This window comes from Mustela nigripes, chromosome 12 (assembly GCF_022355385.1).
Source record: "Mustela nigripes isolate SB6536 chromosome 12, MUSNIG.SB6536, whole genome shotgun sequence".
Lineage (NCBI taxonomy): Eukaryota > Metazoa > Chordata > Mammalia > Carnivora > Mustelidae > Mustela > Mustela nigripes.
In genome coordinates, this window is record NC_081568.1 from 84,609,409 (window position 1) to 84,626,407 (window position 16,999).

The window sequence follows — 16,999 nt, forward strand, 5'->3', positions numbered from 1 at the left end:
TTTCCTTCCAGAGACCCTCACTTTAACTCTAGGTAGCTTGCCCCCAAATTCCTCTAACATCCCTGTGAAAAGAATTAGCATTCACTTATGGACTAGTACCTAAGCTTCCATGTACTTTAGGTGAAACCCTCACCCCTCTAAATAGCTAGTTTCTCCTTACCCATCTACCCAAGTATAGATGTTACCCTCTTCTCTCGCTACCCGGAGATGATTTCACCCTGAGGGGGTACTAGGAATCCCCCCATTGTGGTTTTACCCCTAACCTTACCCTCCCCTCCAGGCTCTGACTCTTCTGATGACTAATGGCCATGGTGTTTATGCAGGCTGTGGTCACAAAACAGTTCTCAGCTCTAGGTGAGACGGACTAACTGGGTGTGCTTCCTGTTTTCCTGCTGTTTCCTTGAGTCCAAGATACTTAGTGTAGCTCTGGGAAGACCAGGTATCACGACAGCCCTGTTTGTCGCTGTGAAGAATCTTCCATTTCAACCGATGCCACGGACCTAACCACACTGAGTTTCCTGGACCTTGGACCACTTGAGTTCCACAGCGGACACGCCCACCACTCCAGATGTGGATGACTTTCCTCCCATGCTGCCAGCCAAAGTCTTTTCCTCCATCAGCAGCTTCAACAGAGCAGACAGTGTTGTCTTTCTGGTGGCTCTGCGTTAAGCCTTTCTCAGGTTCTGCAGTGCAGATCTTGTAATACCTCACCCTCTGGAGGCACTAGAGATTTGACTTCCTCTACCACTCATTTAACTCCTTCCCCCAAATCATTACCTCTTGCCTGTTCTCTCCTTTTCCATTCTTTCATTTTGTGGATTATCACTTTTTATTTTATTCCTTGTCCTTTAAGAGGAAAGAGGAAAGACAGTATATGTACCTTTAAAAAACAAGACTCTATTGAGGGAAGTCTATGTTCATAACTGTCTCAGAACAACAGTGTTGGAAGCTCTCACCACCGCTCTACTAGAACTACATATAGGGACAGAACTCCTGCTTTAATGCTGAAGCTTATAATAAAAAGGCTCTGTAAGTCCCTGCCTTTAAAACTCCACTCCCCCCACCTTCCCCACTCCCTACACATGCATTTGCTAATCACTTATGCACTGAACACATCCATGTAAGGAAGTCCATTGCTTCTCTCTTAAAGCTCAGAAGAGCTAAGTAAGGAACTCTACACCCAGTGTTTGTACGGTTCGGAATAGACTCAGTGGCAGTGTCAACGACTTACAAATTCCCCTCCTGGAGGAACTGTTCTTCCACAGACACAGTTGGAGGGGGAGCCCCATCCGGACCACACTGCTATGCCTTCTCTTTACAGAGGGCACTGAAGATGACCTATGACAGGCCTGATCCAGAGATCTGCTGGGCTGTATTCTCCCTCTGGAATTTGCAGAAGGATGAACAAGTTCTCTTTTTCAGAATGTATAGAAAGAGCGCCTACAGGGTACAGGATAGGCTACCTGCAAACTAAACTTACAAGGAAGCAAAAGCTATGGTTAGACAAGGACAGCAAGCCATGACGAGAGGTCAAAGGATGGAGCAGAGTGGCAGCCACACCAAAAAGCCAGGCGGCCAGTGAGACAGGCAGACCAAGTCCAGTTCCTGGTGGTGTGCTAGTTGTAGCCCATCTGTGTCTTTAAACTGTTTGGGGGGCGCCTGAGTGGGTCAAGTCAGTTAAATGTCTGGCCCTTGATTTTGGCTCAGGTCATAATTTCAGGGTCCTATAATCAAGCCCCACATGGGACTCCCTGCTCAGCAGGGAGTCGGCTTGTCTCCTCCTTCCTCTCCCCCCCCCCCCCCCCCGCTCATAAGCATGCGCATGCTCTCCCTCTCTCTCTCAAATAAATAAATCTTAAAACACACAATTTTTTCTCTGGGAGATGAGTCAGTTGCTTATAACCCAAAGATAAAGTGCCAACTACTAGCTACCTCTGTGTTTAATCGGAATCCCATTTTTGTTCTTAATTTGGATTTCTGTGACTTGAATGGTGAGTTTTACTTTTTAAAAAGGTAAGTTTCAATTGGGAAGGAAAATAGTATTTATACACCAGTGTTCAAACTGTGAGAAAAACTTGAAAAACATAATCCCATGGGAACATACATTAAATGTCTACTGAACAAGAGCCTTCTGGTAGTGGGCATGGGATTTACTTCATGACTTCTTTCTATGTACAGTACAAGGTGTGCACCGCCACCCTACCCTATGCCAGGGTGCACCGCCACCCTACCCATCTCTATCATTCTCTCAGGGCCATTTTAAGATTCTTTTCTGAGCATGCTTCAGTTTGGCCTCAACTGACCTGCCCCGTGGGGATTTTGGTCCACTGGTGGACAGAGTACTGCCAAGTGAGAAATTCTAATCTCTGGATCCCTCCTGATCCTAATATCCAACCTTCTGGTGAAAGAAACAACAAAGCAGAAAGTTCCCAACTACAAATAAGAGAAAGGGTGGAAAAGGCAGAACAGAAGCAATAATGTGCAGCTGGTCACTGAGGTACTCCCAGAGGCAAAACGAACAGTCAAGTTTGTGAAAGGAACTGAGCCTACCACTAATGTCATCCCTTCTGTCACAAGAAAAGTCAAGAGGCATGTGGGGTTCTAGGAGGCACAAACAGAATAAAATTAGCAGGAAAAACAAAGAACCATCATATACTTTACTAACCTTCACACTGCTCTGCCCACTTTTTCATCTATTAGAGAGGCAGGACAGACACCTACCACAGAAGAACTTGGAGAGCAAATTAACCACCTCCAGGCCTCACCATAGTGAGGCCTATCTCGATTTCTCCATCTCCAGCAGGGGAACCATTATCTTCGTGACCAGACGGTGCATCAGAGCAAGAGCTCAGGGCAAATCAGATACAACCAGTGACTGCACATAGCCCAGATTTAGAAAGCAAAAAATAGTTTGGTAATTAGCCTTGGGGATAATCCACCAATATCCTCCAGGAATGTCCTCACTAAAACCAGGCATCACTACTGACGCTTGTAAAAAGGAAAGTTCCAGATTTAGTTTTTCCTTCCAACAAAAGCAAACTGAGCAAGGGTAGGCTCTTAGCCACTCTTCTGCATCAGGCTTCTGATCAGGAAAATAAAACTGCTCAATGTAGGGTCAAGTGTCCAGTCTCTTTAAAAAAAAAAAAAAAGTCCAGTCTCTTAGCAAAGTAAAACCTATTGAAAATAAGTTACTACATCCGGTATTTTTTAAAGAAATAAAAGCTGCTTAGCTGAGATTAGTAGAGACTCATAAAGGCAATTTCTTACTCCTTAAGAGAACAAGGACAGAAAGAATCAATTTGCTCAAAATAACCAGATATTCAAAGGCAGAGGGGATTGTAGGAAGACACTCCATGCAGGCAGCAGATGGTTCCCTGACAAGTGCAGAGAGGCCTTCCTGCTCACCTGGAGAGAATCCAGCACTGAATCTGTGTGAATAAAGCCTCATGATAGCTTTGTAGGGCACACGAAGACCTCGTCAAAATAAACCGTGGACTTTTCAATGCATGGGGTCACATTGGAAAAAAAATGCAAAAGTATACTTTTATTTGTAAAAAAAAAATTATACACACACACACACACAGAGCTTTTTTTTAATGAGGAAATTCAATGTCTATTGACACTACTTAGGTATCCTTTCATTATCTTACTATCACCAAAAAAGACTCAAGCCTATTTTGCCTAAAATTTCTGGAAAAAAAAAAAAAACTAGCTTCCAATAAAGGGTCTAACTTCTCACTTTTAAAACCTGGTTGCTGACCAAAACATTTTGTGAGGCTGGTTTATTTTTGCCTTTCCTTGATCGTCTAACACTTAACTACAAAACGCTGTTGTCTCACAGAGTTTCTTAATAATCTATTCTTAAAATGAGAGGTTTTTTTTTTTTTAATTTTTCCATTTTAATTAGAGTCAGGGGGGATCAGCTTGCAAGCTAAGAATGGTTTTCACATTTTAAAGGACTATTTAAAAAAAAGAATACACAACGGAGACTGCATTGTGGACTACAAAGTTTATGACCTAACCTTTTACCAAAATCATCATCATCTGCCAACTTCTGAGCTAGAGCAACAGTAGCGTGTTCAACACAAACAACTGTTTCTTACTCTGCTTATTTTGAAAACAGCTTCTAAGACTCAGCCAGGCAATATATTGTTCCACCTCCACTTGAAGACCGATCTGGCCAGGAGAACACCCTAAGGGTGACCTCTGTTAAACAGTCTTTACTCTAGACTTCAATTTCACCATCTTTAGGATTCAGAGTTCCTAAACTTAGATGTAGAATTCCATGTTACATTTAGACAAGATTCATGTAGTTCCTGGGCTCTGTTCACTTGTGCAATGCCTGGCATTAATTCACTTTGGAAACCATCTCATGAAATATTCACCAATCGTAGATACTACATGGTAAGTGCGGGTAAGAGGTGGTACAAATCTAGAGAGAAGTGGGTGGTATCAAAGAGCACTACCAGACAGCGGCGGGGGGCAAGACCCAGACACCAAGGTGCCTGGGACCCCACTGTAAAAATTAATCCAAGAATTTCCTAACAGATACTAATGGCGATGAGAAACACAATCTGAGATTTCAGGCTTCATAGTACAGTGCTGGGAAACGTGTTTCAGTTTATTCCTTCAGTATATTCCAACACAACCTATATATAGAGAGATCTATCTATATATATACTGCAAAAAGAATAGTCTCGTAACATGGTTCCTTTCCTGGACAGTGAAGTAAATTTGGATTCTTTGGCAGTTGGCCAAGTTCAGTGGGCATCACTAAGAACTTGAACTAGGAATGTGCAAAGAAGCCCTATCGTATGCTCCTGCCAGCCTAGGTGCTCTTCATGGGTGCTCTACCACTGTTAAGTTCAGGGCTGGGCTGCCCGCCAGAGGAAAACAATGGTCAGGATATTTTCTTTAAGAGACTTTTTAAAGTTAATTTCTGGGTGTCAGGAATTCTGGGCGGAAGTTTTGGCTATCAAAAACTGTCCTCAGAATTTGAATGACTGTATATCTCCACCCAAATCTGGGACTGACCCACGATGCCAAGATGCCTCGGGAAACAAGATGAGTCACTGCCTAAGGAACTGGCAGAGGATATGGGAGTGGTTAAATGTTGCATATAAATGCGAAAGCTGGAAAGCAGGGAGACATCTGTGTTCAGGGGCTGAAATAAAAGCTGGGGCCTACATCCACATCAAGTAAATATTTCCACTGCTTAAGAGTCACTGAAATGCAGTGCATGGTTGCTCTGGCCAACTTTCCTCTCCATAAAGGCCTTGGTCTATGACAAATCTCTTTATCTGAACTTTCCATTTTAATTTTACCTCTAAGAGCTCATACTGACCCGGTTACCAACCTACAGTTAAGGTCATTTTCCCTCTGCTTAGATCTTTAACTTACCTCCTCATACACTCCTGGGTGTCCACACAACAGGCTTACCACTGAGGCCCTCTATATATTAATTTCATGTTCTATACGGTAGTTTCATATTTTACAAAAAAGCCCTTAAAGTTTATAATTGAATGAACAGATATTTTGAGAAGGGGTAAAGGAGTAAACATGAGCAGTAGACTAAGGGATATGGAATATGATACATCTGAGAATATATTCTTTACAATTAAAAAAAACAGTTGGGGGTGCCTGGGTGGCTCAGTCAGTTAAGCCTCTGCCTTCAGCTCAGATTATGTTCCCAGAGTCCTGGGAATGAGCCCCACCATCAGACTGCTTCTCTCCCTTCCCCTGCTGCTTCCCCCACTTCTCTGCTGCTCCCCCTGCTTGTGTTCTCTCTCTCTGTGTCAAATCAATAAATAAAATCTTTAGGGCGGGGGGACAGTTGCTAAAAGTCATCACCTGACCTTTACAGTAACTGGGCTAGGGTTCAGATCAAGCAGTCTATCAGCAAAGCAAGGGAACCCTATGAACACTAGAGAGCTGACTGACCTCAACAGCCTCCCAAGGCTCCTATTTCCCCTACTAAAAGGGTGGTAACCATCCCTCTTCTACTTCATGAGGATTATCAGAAAGAGTCAACAAAGTAGTTTAAATGCAAATCATTAATATCAACATTAGTCTTAATGTTGACTCTGACGGACTTAAGGACTCTCTCTCTCCTTAAGGACTTAAAGACTTAAAGGACTCTCTCTTTAAGGACTTAAAGATACACACAGGTGAGGGAGCAAAACACAGAAGTGGCACTGACAAGGTCTGGCTGAGGGCATATAAAACATGTTCAAACACTGAAAAGCCATCAGTGTTGTCAAAGACTTCGGGTTTGGGGAAGATTTCTCAGGATACTAATGGCTCTAGCCTTCATCTCCTCCAGACTCCATGCCCTATTTAAGAGGAAAATATACGGTGGCTCCCTTTAGAAAGAATGCTAACTTTTCCTAATGGGATATATGAACAGCGCATATTGGAATAGTATTTCTTGTTTCTCCATTTAAATAACCACATTCCCCATGGCACACTTTCAGAAACGTTTGGGTGTGTATTTTAAAATGGAAGCCCCCAATTCTGTTAATTGGTACCCTGTTGCTTCCTTGCAAAATTAAATTAACCTAAGACAAAAGACTGACGTTTCCAGTAATGGTGAAGAAGCCAAAAATTAGCTCAGTTGTAATGGTTTTGAAATCATGGGTTTGCATTTTGTACAGCACACACATCTGTAATTTTTACATTCTTTAGACTTTTCAAATTTGGTTTTTCAAATGAAAGCAGGATTCTGGTAAAAATTGATTTTTAAAAATCTCCAAGTGAGACCAAACTAACTCCCAACAGTCTATTCTATTACATATTCTAGACCTATAATGTAAGCATTAAATACTAGAGCACAGAATGTGACCAAGGAGAGTGGGAAAAAAAGAGCAAAGAGCAAATTCACACAGAACATAACCACATAAAAATCCACTAACAAAGTTAAGACAAAAATTGTAGCTGATCATTTAGGGTAGAGATGTCCCCTCTTTCCCAACAAATTTTGATAATTTTATAGAGAAAGACTCACAGGGATCGGAGAGTATATGACCTAAAGCCCATCTTCCTTAAGTGACACTGGATAAACACTCATCTCTAGAGATGCAAAATGTGGATGCAAATATGTTTTCCCTCTTCACTGTCCCCTTTGTATGCTGCAAGTGCTGACTGGCAGACTGCTGTCCGGGTTAGCAGACACAACTGAACCTCCCAACCAGAAAGATGCTAAGCTCCCTGAGCAGCAACTACTTCTTCCAGAAACTGAAACCTTTCTAGACCCATGGAAAGCAGTCAATCAAGTATTTCAGAAAGTGGAAGGAAGACAAAACCTACTCAAGGAGTAACAACCACTGCCTTCACAGTCCACAAATTTGGAAGCTCCACCCCTGCCTTCACAGTCCACAAATTTGGAAGCTCCACCCCTAAACCCAGCAACCCCCGCACAGGACAGGGGCCCCCTGAGCTCCTAAGGTCAGGGCTCCCAATTAGGGTCAGGTCATTGCCCAGCACAGCCACCTTGGCCCAGTTCTTCAGAGCAGGGACCTGCGGTGATGACAGAGAAGCTGCTGGTATGTTGCAGAAAATATGTCCCAAAGTAAGGGCCCACATCCACTGACTCTGAGCACCAGGATGGCAGACTTGATTAGGTTTCTCCCACCGGAAGGAAGCACCACCTTCATCCGGAAAGACCCTGTACGGTCCTGAAAGCTCCCGATTCACCACCCATACAGCGAGTGTGCCTGTCTGCCGCCTCTACACCCAGTAGTGACTGGCTGCGACAGAAGCACGGGAGGCCCCTCTCCGAACCACACAAGCCAAGCTCCGGAGGATGCCGCACGGAGCTGGCCGAACGGAAGGGGACCCTGAGGCGGAACACATGAGCGCGCAACCCACCGGACACCAACGCAGAGTACTTACTGCCACGAAGAGCATGCAGTACATGGAGAATGAAGAGTGGCCCGAGTAAAAAGACAACCTAGGAGAGAAAGAAGACAAAGGTCAATTTACTTTCCTAGGCGGGCACAATCATCTTGCTGTCCTAAATCTTACTGTGGTGGAGCAGACACCTGGCCCCCTCACCCTGGCCAATTACAGGAGTGGGGAGGGGTGCCCTAGTACTGAGACTTCCAGCAGGGAAAAACCCGACACGAACATTTCTGAAGTAATACTCCACAAGCCACAACTGGTATATAAATGGTCTGGCTTCAGGACACGTACACTTAAAGGACCATGACTTAAGTTTTATTTTCTACCTGAAGGGTTTGCCCCTGAGTGCTAGTAATACCTGCTTTAGAATACTCGGAAGTTAACTACTTCTTCAAAAAGAAAATAAATTTAAAAAAAAATTAGAAGTGGTATTTTAGCCCTTTTAACAGGCACACCTCTCACCTCAGAATTCCCACCAGATGAAAATGCTTGTTTGACATTTATTTTCAAACTGTGTGCTGTTCGTGTACCAGATGAATCTACACTTTCCAACATTATATTCTATCAACATGTGAGTATCGTCTTCCCACCCAAAGTGACAGAATGCTTGCAAAACTTAATTTTATGGCCCCTTTTGGAAAAGGGAGAAGCTTACTAGCATCCATGATCTAGGTTCTGCTTATGGAGCGCTGGCCATGGGAACTAAAAAGGCAAGTACATTCGGTCCAGTAAAAGTAACTCCATGCAAAGGATGCATCAAGCAAATAATGAGAATGCTTCTCCTGCCTATGAATATGAACATAACTCAGAAGGGCAGGCTTCAAAGTATCTTACTTATTACACCCTGTTTGATTGGAAAGGAATTTGGTTGCCTGGATTCAGAGAGGTGAAATTAAAACACAGATCAGAAAGTCATCTGTGTTATGTTTGGCAACTGAGGGAAGGTGGGAGTGGAGATTTTCTTAAGCATGTACCGATGATGATCTAGCAAGAATTATGATAGTCTTTTTCATAATCAGATACATAGCTAAGAAAATGAATATTTTCAACTTCTAGTACCAACTAGGAATTACCTAATTAAACCTGATAATTACCATGGATTTAATCTATATGAAACAAGAAAAATAAATCACTTTTAGCCTCACCAACTGTTTGGCTGTAGAGAATAGATTAGTAGAAGTCCTTACTTTAAATTAGATAATTAGAGCAGAGTTCTATACATTTTATATTTCAGTAAGTTATACTGAAGAACCTACAAGTTAACAAAAGCCAATTTCAAGAACTGGCAAATCCCATCAAGCCAGCATGACCACGATCAGAGAAATGTTCTCAAAGCCAAGCAAGTTCAGAGTTTCACTAAGACTTCATCTTCAGAGTATTCACTGTACACTATGCCACAAAACTGTAAATTCCAAACCTACATTAATAGTTTTAAACAGTTCTGATTCAGTCACAGGAAGATTTCATTAGTTGAAAACAAAACGGTTTCAATTTTTTATTCCGAATACATAAGGAGGTATTTTATTCAGTATAGAACCAGTCAAGGAATAACCTCTGACTTCAACAAACAGGGATTAAAACACATAAAATAAGAGCTCTAGGGCAGGGGGGGTGCCTGGGTGGCTCAGTGGGTTAAAGCCTCTGCCTTAGGCTCAGGTCATGACCCCAGGGTCCTGGGATCGAGCCCCGAATCTGGGCTCTCTGCTCAGCAGGGAGCCTGCTTCCTCCTCCTCCTCTCTCTCTCTCTGCCTACTTGTGATCTCTGCCTGTCAAATAAATAAATAAAACCTTTAAAAAAGAGAGAGAGAGAGAGCTCTGGGGCACCTGGGTGGCTCAGTCATTAAGCATCTGCCTTCAGCTCAGGTCATTAGCCCAGGGTTCTAGGATCCAAGCCCCGGAGTCGGAGTCAGGCTCTCTGCTCAGCGGGGAGCCTGCTTCCCTTCCTCTCTTTCTGCCTGCCTCTCTGCCTGCTTGTGATCTCTGTCTGTCAAATAAATAAATAAAATCTTAAAAAAAAAAAAAAGTTGGTGGGAGAACTCTATTTGACCTCTTTACTCACTGTAGGTGATCAAACAATCATGGTAGAATGGACTTTTACCAACTATTAAAACAGAATAAGACACCAAAATACAAATTCAGGTTATTTTCATATTCCATACACATCTCTTTATTGGGATCTCTAGGAGATATAGCTCTTTATTATGTCTTAAACTCACAAATGAACAAATAATTTTATGAGTAATTGAATAAAAATCCCCAAAGTAGGGGTGCCTGGCTGGCTCAGTCAGTGGGCTTAAAATCCTTAAAAAATAGTAATAATAAAAATAGGGACGCCTGGGTGGCTCAGTTGGTTGGACGACTGCCTTTGGCTCAGGTCATGATCCCGGAGTCCCGGGATGGAGTCCCGCATCGGGCTCCCAGCTCCACAGGGAGTCTGCTTCTCTCTCTGCTCTTCTCCTCACTCATGCTCTCTCTCATTGTCTGTCTCTCAAATAAATAAATAAAATCTTTTAAAAAATAATAAAAATAATAAAATAAAATACAATTCCAGACTGTTTTCATCACAGTAACCTCACTGAAGTGTTTACGATTTTGGCCCCGGCCTCGGAACGTCACCCCGTTCTTAGATGTAGATAGACAGGTAAACAATTTGAGCTAGCTTTCCATTCAAAGCTTAAGGCAGTCTCTCCAGAAAGAATATTTACAGAGTTAAAATATATTCAGAAAGACAGCTATGTGACTAACGCAGACATGGCCTATTACACTGAGCAAGTAGGCAAGTCTGACAATGTAACTTACTATGGAGAGCATTCTTTTCCAAATGGCAGATTTAAGATTTTTGTTTTCTTTTGTTAGCCAGGACAGCCCTTTCTCCTGGGAGAGCTGCTTAGCCTGCACCCTAATATCATAGCCTTCGCGAGTGTTTACAGCCATCCACTCCCCACAGGGCCCATGAGTTCCCACTCAACCCATCATTCTTCCATCTCTGTTTTCCAACATCTACATAAATATTCAGCCTTATAAACTGCAAAGACAGCCAAATCTAACCCTTATCAGTCATCAGACGCAAGCAACTCACATAAAGTGTTTAATTTTTTAAATGGCATTTTGGAGCTCATGGGGAGGTTAAATCACAACCTCCTAAAATTCTCACTGCTCTTCCCAGCCCTCTGATTTTCTTTCTTCCTCCCAACTCACCAGAGTTAAAACGCACAGAAGAATTATCCCTTTAGCTATTCTTTTAGTTTAAAAGATCTACTTTGCATTCATTCTTGAATGATGGTTTTCCTTAATACAGAATTGTAGGATAAATTTTTTTCTCGTCACTTTTTTGACTTCTACATTTGCTATTAAAATAGAATCTAGTTGTCTGCCATTCCTTTCTAGGTTACCTGTCCTTTTTTGTACTTACCCTCCCCTCCACCATCAAGGTCAATATTCTCATCTCAATGATCATGTATCCAGTAGGAATGTCTTTTTATTTATCAATTTAGTATTCATTGGCTTCCCATTTATATACTTCGCCACTTTTGAACAGGTCTCAGCCATCATAACTTTGTTTTTTTGTTGTTTTGTTTATAAATTTGTTCTGTATCTTCCATCCTTTCTTTTTCTGAGATTGCTTCAACACGTTTGACATTTTCATCCTATCCTCTCCTATCTCTTAACCATTTTTTTTTGTACTTTCAATCTTTGCCTATCTTCCATTTCAGCTCTCACTTTTGCTGTGTCTAAAGTACTTTATCAGTCTACTTTTTAATTTAAATATGTATGTATCATTTATTAAAGATCTCTTTGGTCCTTTTTTCAAACTATGGTCAATTTTGATCCTTATCCTTCATCATATTCTCAGTCTCTGATTTATTTCTACACAGTAGATATACTGATTTTATATTCTATATGGTAATTCTACTATCTGCAACCTTTGAGAGCTTATGTAGTTTGTTGTATCTCCTGACTCTCACTTAGGGGAACTTGTTTCTATGTATGTTCCTTCACAGGACAATATGAACTCATGTCCTTGATACTCCATCTGTGGGGAATCTTGGAGGCCTTGGTTTAAAAAGAGTTTGTCCAGCAAAGGGGCGCCTGGGTGGCTCAGTGGGTTGGGCCTCTGCCTTCGGCTCAGGTCATGGTCTCAAGGTCCTGGGATCGGGCCCCACATCGGGCTCTCTGCTCAGCAGGGAGCCTGCTTCCTCCTCTCTCTCTGCCTGCCTCTCTACCTACTTGTGATCTCAGTCTGCCAAATAAATAAATAAAATCTTTAAAAAATAAATAAATAAACAAAAAGAGGTCTTCCAGCAAAGATGTGTGTTCTCTCCTGCTGGGTTCAGTAGCAATCCATTAAAAAAAAATTTTTTTTTTAAAGCCCCACATATATAGTATGTATTCTGGCACCAGAACAATGTTGACTATGGTCCTGTAGTTAAGAACTCTTTCTGACAGCAGTCTCCTCCCCCGCCAGGAAGATGTGCCCTTTGGGAGTCCTTAAATTATCCTTGGGTCTCCCCTCTGTCTACCCTGCACTAGCCTCATGTTCAGAGTCCCATCAAAACTGAGGCTCTAGGCTACCAAGAATTGGCACATACCTTCAGGTACACATCAGATCAACAGCATTAACGAATTCCAACATCATGAAAATTCCTTTACTCTCTCGTCAGCTTGGCTATTTATTTACAAAGATTTATTTATATGTGTTTATATATATTTAAATGTGTTTATATATATAATACCAACATGTGCATACGTGTGTGTGTAATGTATTACCTAGCATCTATCAGTGTTTCTAATCCTCCATATTGCCAGAAATAGAGGCAGTCTTTTTTTTTTTTTTTTTAAGATTTTATTTATTTATTTGACACACAGAGAAAGATCACAAGTAGGCAGAGAGGCAGGCAGAGAGAGAGGAGGAAGCAGGCTCCTTGCTGAACAGAGAGCCTGACGAGGGACTCCATCCCAGGACCCTAAGATCATGACCAGAGCTGAAGGCAGAGGCTTTAACCCACTGAGCCACCCAAGCACCCTGAGGCAGTCTTTTTTAAAACAAGAATTTGGACAAGGCGTACCTGGGTGGCTCAGTAGATTAAGGATCTGCCTTCAGTTCAGGTCATGATCCTGAGGTCCTGGGATTGAGCCCCACGTGGGGGCTCCCTGCTCAGTGGTGGCCTGCGTCTCCCTCTGCCCGTCCCCCTGCTCATGTTTGCAGTCTCTTTCTCTCAAAATCTTAAAAAAAAAAAAAAATTAGGACTAATAAAATGTTATCTCAAATCAAATGCTTTACTAGGAGACATAGTCTGGCAAAAAAATAGTTTGTTTTCATTTTAAAGTGGTCAGTGTTCACAATGTTTCTAATTCTTACTTTCCCACCAGTTCACTGGGTATGGCAAAGTTGACTCTGGGGCAATTCAGAACTTCCTTCCTTTCCTTAAAGATCATCCTGAAACCGATTCCTAAATTATTTTAAGGCAGAAAAGCTGTCATAAGACAACGGTTCTAAGCTACTGAGCCCCTTTTATGCACAGGTATCTAATCCCCAGTACTTCCACTCTTCCCAGAAATCCCCATGGTGGGGGCTGTTGATCCTATTTAGACAGAGACCCTGACCCTCCCACAGGTTCACTCACTGGCTCCCAAGTCCCATCGCTTTGAGGATCAAATCCAAGTCCTCCCAGCTTTTTCCCAGAGGGCCAGGATCCCCCACTCAGGTGCAGGGCCGGGAGACCCAGCAGCAGAACGCCGGCATCTCCCAGCAAGGAGCCACCGTGAGAAAGAACAGGAGGCACGATTCACACACGGCACCGTGTGTGAAGTCAGTACACGAAGAACTTAGATCATCTGTGAAAAGGCAAATGTCAATATGCAGATAAGCATTTTAAGAGAATATTCATTTCTCCTTTGTACACTCTAAAGGCCAAAACAAAAGGAAGTAAAACTGCAACATGAAGCCTTTTCTCCAAATGTTATTTCCTGATTAGAAAGTTTACACAACAGCAAATTAACCTGAAGGACAGGGTAAATAAAACTCCCTTCTGTGGTAACCTTTAAACATAGAATGACCCTATGAGAAAGTTATAACAAATGTCCCCAACAAATGCACAAAGGAATAATTTCCCAAGTATTTGTCCCACTTTGTTTCAAAAGGATTTTTACAACCAATAGCTGTGCAAAATGCTCAGGCAATGAGCTGTCAGGCTATTATCTTTAAAAATTTCACATCTAATATACCGGGGAAGTCAAGTAGGTAGTGAATGGGGAAAATGGGTAGTTCCACAACGCACTGATAGGAGTGCATACTCTTCAAAGGAGATCTGACAGTATCTATCTATATATAAACCCACAGTATTTTCTGACCCAGTAGTTCCACTTGAAGACATCTATCCTAGAGAAACACACACAAGCACAAAGATGTTTGAAGTTACACAGCCAGCAACTTGAAGATGATGGTTTTCTCACTCTTCTTCTGAATACCGTAAATTAATTAAAATCTATTAAATAACTATGTGAAGTGACAACAAAATCTACAGGAAATATTTTATTTTAAATAAAATAAATATTTTAAAATATGTCACTTATTTAAACCACATAAAAGCATACAACTTCACACTTAGTGTAAAATACACAGAAAGCAACTGATAGGACAAACTGTTAATAGTCACTCTGGGGAAAGGTATCAAATGATAATCTTTCAGGGGTGCCTGGGTGGCTCAGTGCATTAAGCCTCTGCCTTTGGCTCAGATCATGATCTCAGGGTCCTGAGATCAAGCCCCGCATCAGTCTCTCTGCTCAGCAGAGAGCCTGCTTCTCCTCTCTCTGCCTGCCTCTCTGCCTATTTGTGATCTGTCAAATAAATGAATAAAAACCTTTTTTAAAAAATCTGTCACATTTTACAGTGATGATATTGCAAACATAACATGTCATTACTGGGATTTTATATATTTTTATATAAATATTTAAAAATATTTAAAAATATAAAAAATGATAGTCAAATTCTCTGATATGCCTGCTACAAATTTCCTACAAACCCTCTCTCCACTAAACCCACACGCACACATGCACCTGAATTCCTTCCTGAACAACACTTGCGTTCAGAGCTGCCCGGCAGCCAGCCCTCAGGACCCACGTGCAGCTCCCTGCCTACAGATTCATGTCCAGAGCCCCACTGGGTCTCAACGCCGGGAAGCTTGTTCTTACATCTCTCAATGAAACGTTCTGACATTCGTGTATTTTTAAATATCATATGTCGTGTTTCCACAAAAATATATGCACTTAATTTCACACCACTGAAATTCAGCATATTAACTATTGATTATTACAAGTAACAAAGCAGTAAACAAGTGATTTTGACATATGTGTTTGGAGAGGAGAAAGATCAGATTTCTAGAGATGTGTAGATACACAAGAACCACGGGGTATCTTTTCTCCCGAAGAGTACAGAGATAAAGATGAAGATGATAAATGGCAAAAGAATGTAAGATGATCCCAAACAAAATTAAGTAAAATACAACAAAAATAATGTAAATTCATCTTATTTGCTTGAACCAGAGACTGAGAGATTAGTTCACTAGCAACAAAAATCCTGTCATATATTCCTTAAATTATTTTTAGAAAGATTTTACTAGGTTTCCATTTAAAGCTACACTAATTTATATGGAGTCGATTAGCTACTTCACGTATAAAAGTGACATGCCTAACTAAAATAAAACAGATCTGAGTATCCTATTTTATTCATTAATATTAATGCGTCAGCATCAAATACCAGTTCACAGCCACTACTGTCAGTGACTTATATACCAAATAATCTAATATCTATAGATACCGTATCATGAAACTTAAAGGAGAGAAATGAGCAAGACCGTGGAAAATGAAAAAAGAGAGGGGTAAAAAGTAGGACATAACTGATATGTGTACAAGGTATTTTAAACTCTTGATTAAATAAACCAGTTGATGATTAAAAACAAATGATCGCATGTCTTCTGTTTATGGGAGACTCGTTTGAAAAGAAGGAATCTAAAAAGGAGAAGTTGTTGAGAACTCGGAGATAAAGGAAAGTAAAACTGGGTGTGCCTTGAAAATCAGATGACTGGGAATAAACGGTTCTACACTCTGAGCAGGGAAACTGGGTCTCTGACAGTTGAGCGAAGACGGGGAAATGAGAGAGGTTACGGATAGAAGAGTAAAACAGACATAAGTGCACGAAGCAGGAGAAGAGCCGTCACAGGTTTCCTACAGCAGGAGGGAAAAATGGATTCCTTGGTGCAAAAAGACTCCAAATCACCAACGTGGCATTATCAAAGAGTTAAAAAGGAAACAAAGGGCAACTGGCAGGTTACACGAGGGACGGGACGTAACTTTGAGGCGTTCCTATGCCTGTAACTAGTAACTCCTTACCTCCTTCCTCCCCCAACCCCCTTTTAAAACACTGAACAAGGAAAACTACCTTGCCACAAGGCAGAAGAATTTAGAGGCAGTCAGAAGGAAGGCAGACTTCTAAGTTGCCTTCTAAGGTGTATTTTAAGGGGCAGGAATCTAGCCAGAGGTACGACTGCCACACCTCTACTTTCAGCCCTCTCCCAAAAAGACAGCATGAAGGCCAAGAAAGCCTGTTAAATCTGGCCAGTACACTCCACTTCCCACCCTGACGCAGACCATGAAATCACCATTAACTCTTCACCACCCAGGTAAGATGACTGTAGAAGATACCAGTACAAGTCTATACAATTAAACTACTATAAAACTTCTGACATGCACTGAGAGTGGCAAGAGAAAATGCAAAAGCCCACGCACATATGAAATTATTAGAGCCCAACAGGAAGCTGACCAGACAGGTCACTCTGGGTTCCTTTCGGATTCGAGCAGATGACATCACCAGAGACAGTGTTACCAGAGGACAAGCTGAGTGCCACGGTACTGCACTTGGACAACCTTTCTACCTAACGGACAAAAGCACTAGAGTTACATTTCCTTTAGTATCTCAAGTCCTTTTGCTTTAAAAGAAATGAAAGCTTAGATCATATAATAATTAGAATCCCATTTTAGTATATTTAGATTTGAATGAAGTGGAGGAAAGCAGACTACTTGTTACAAATATAAAGACAAAATC

At 41.6% G+C, this 16,999-nt stretch overlaps 1 protein-coding gene across 2 annotated transcripts in view; it reads right to left on the minus strand.

The window, feature by feature from the left end:
- The window catches only part of PLPP1 (phospholipid phosphatase 1), a 95,437-nt gene that overhangs the window by 2,815 nt on the left and 75,623 nt on the right, over positions 1-16,999 (minus strand). For both annotated transcript variants that reach the window (XM_059417875.1, XM_059417874.1), the window contains exon 4: positions 7,891-7,948. In XM_059417875.1, coding sequence (XP_059273858.1) covers positions 7,891-7,948 — 58 coding nt within the window. The remainder of the gene's footprint in view (positions 1-7,890; positions 7,949-16,999) is intronic.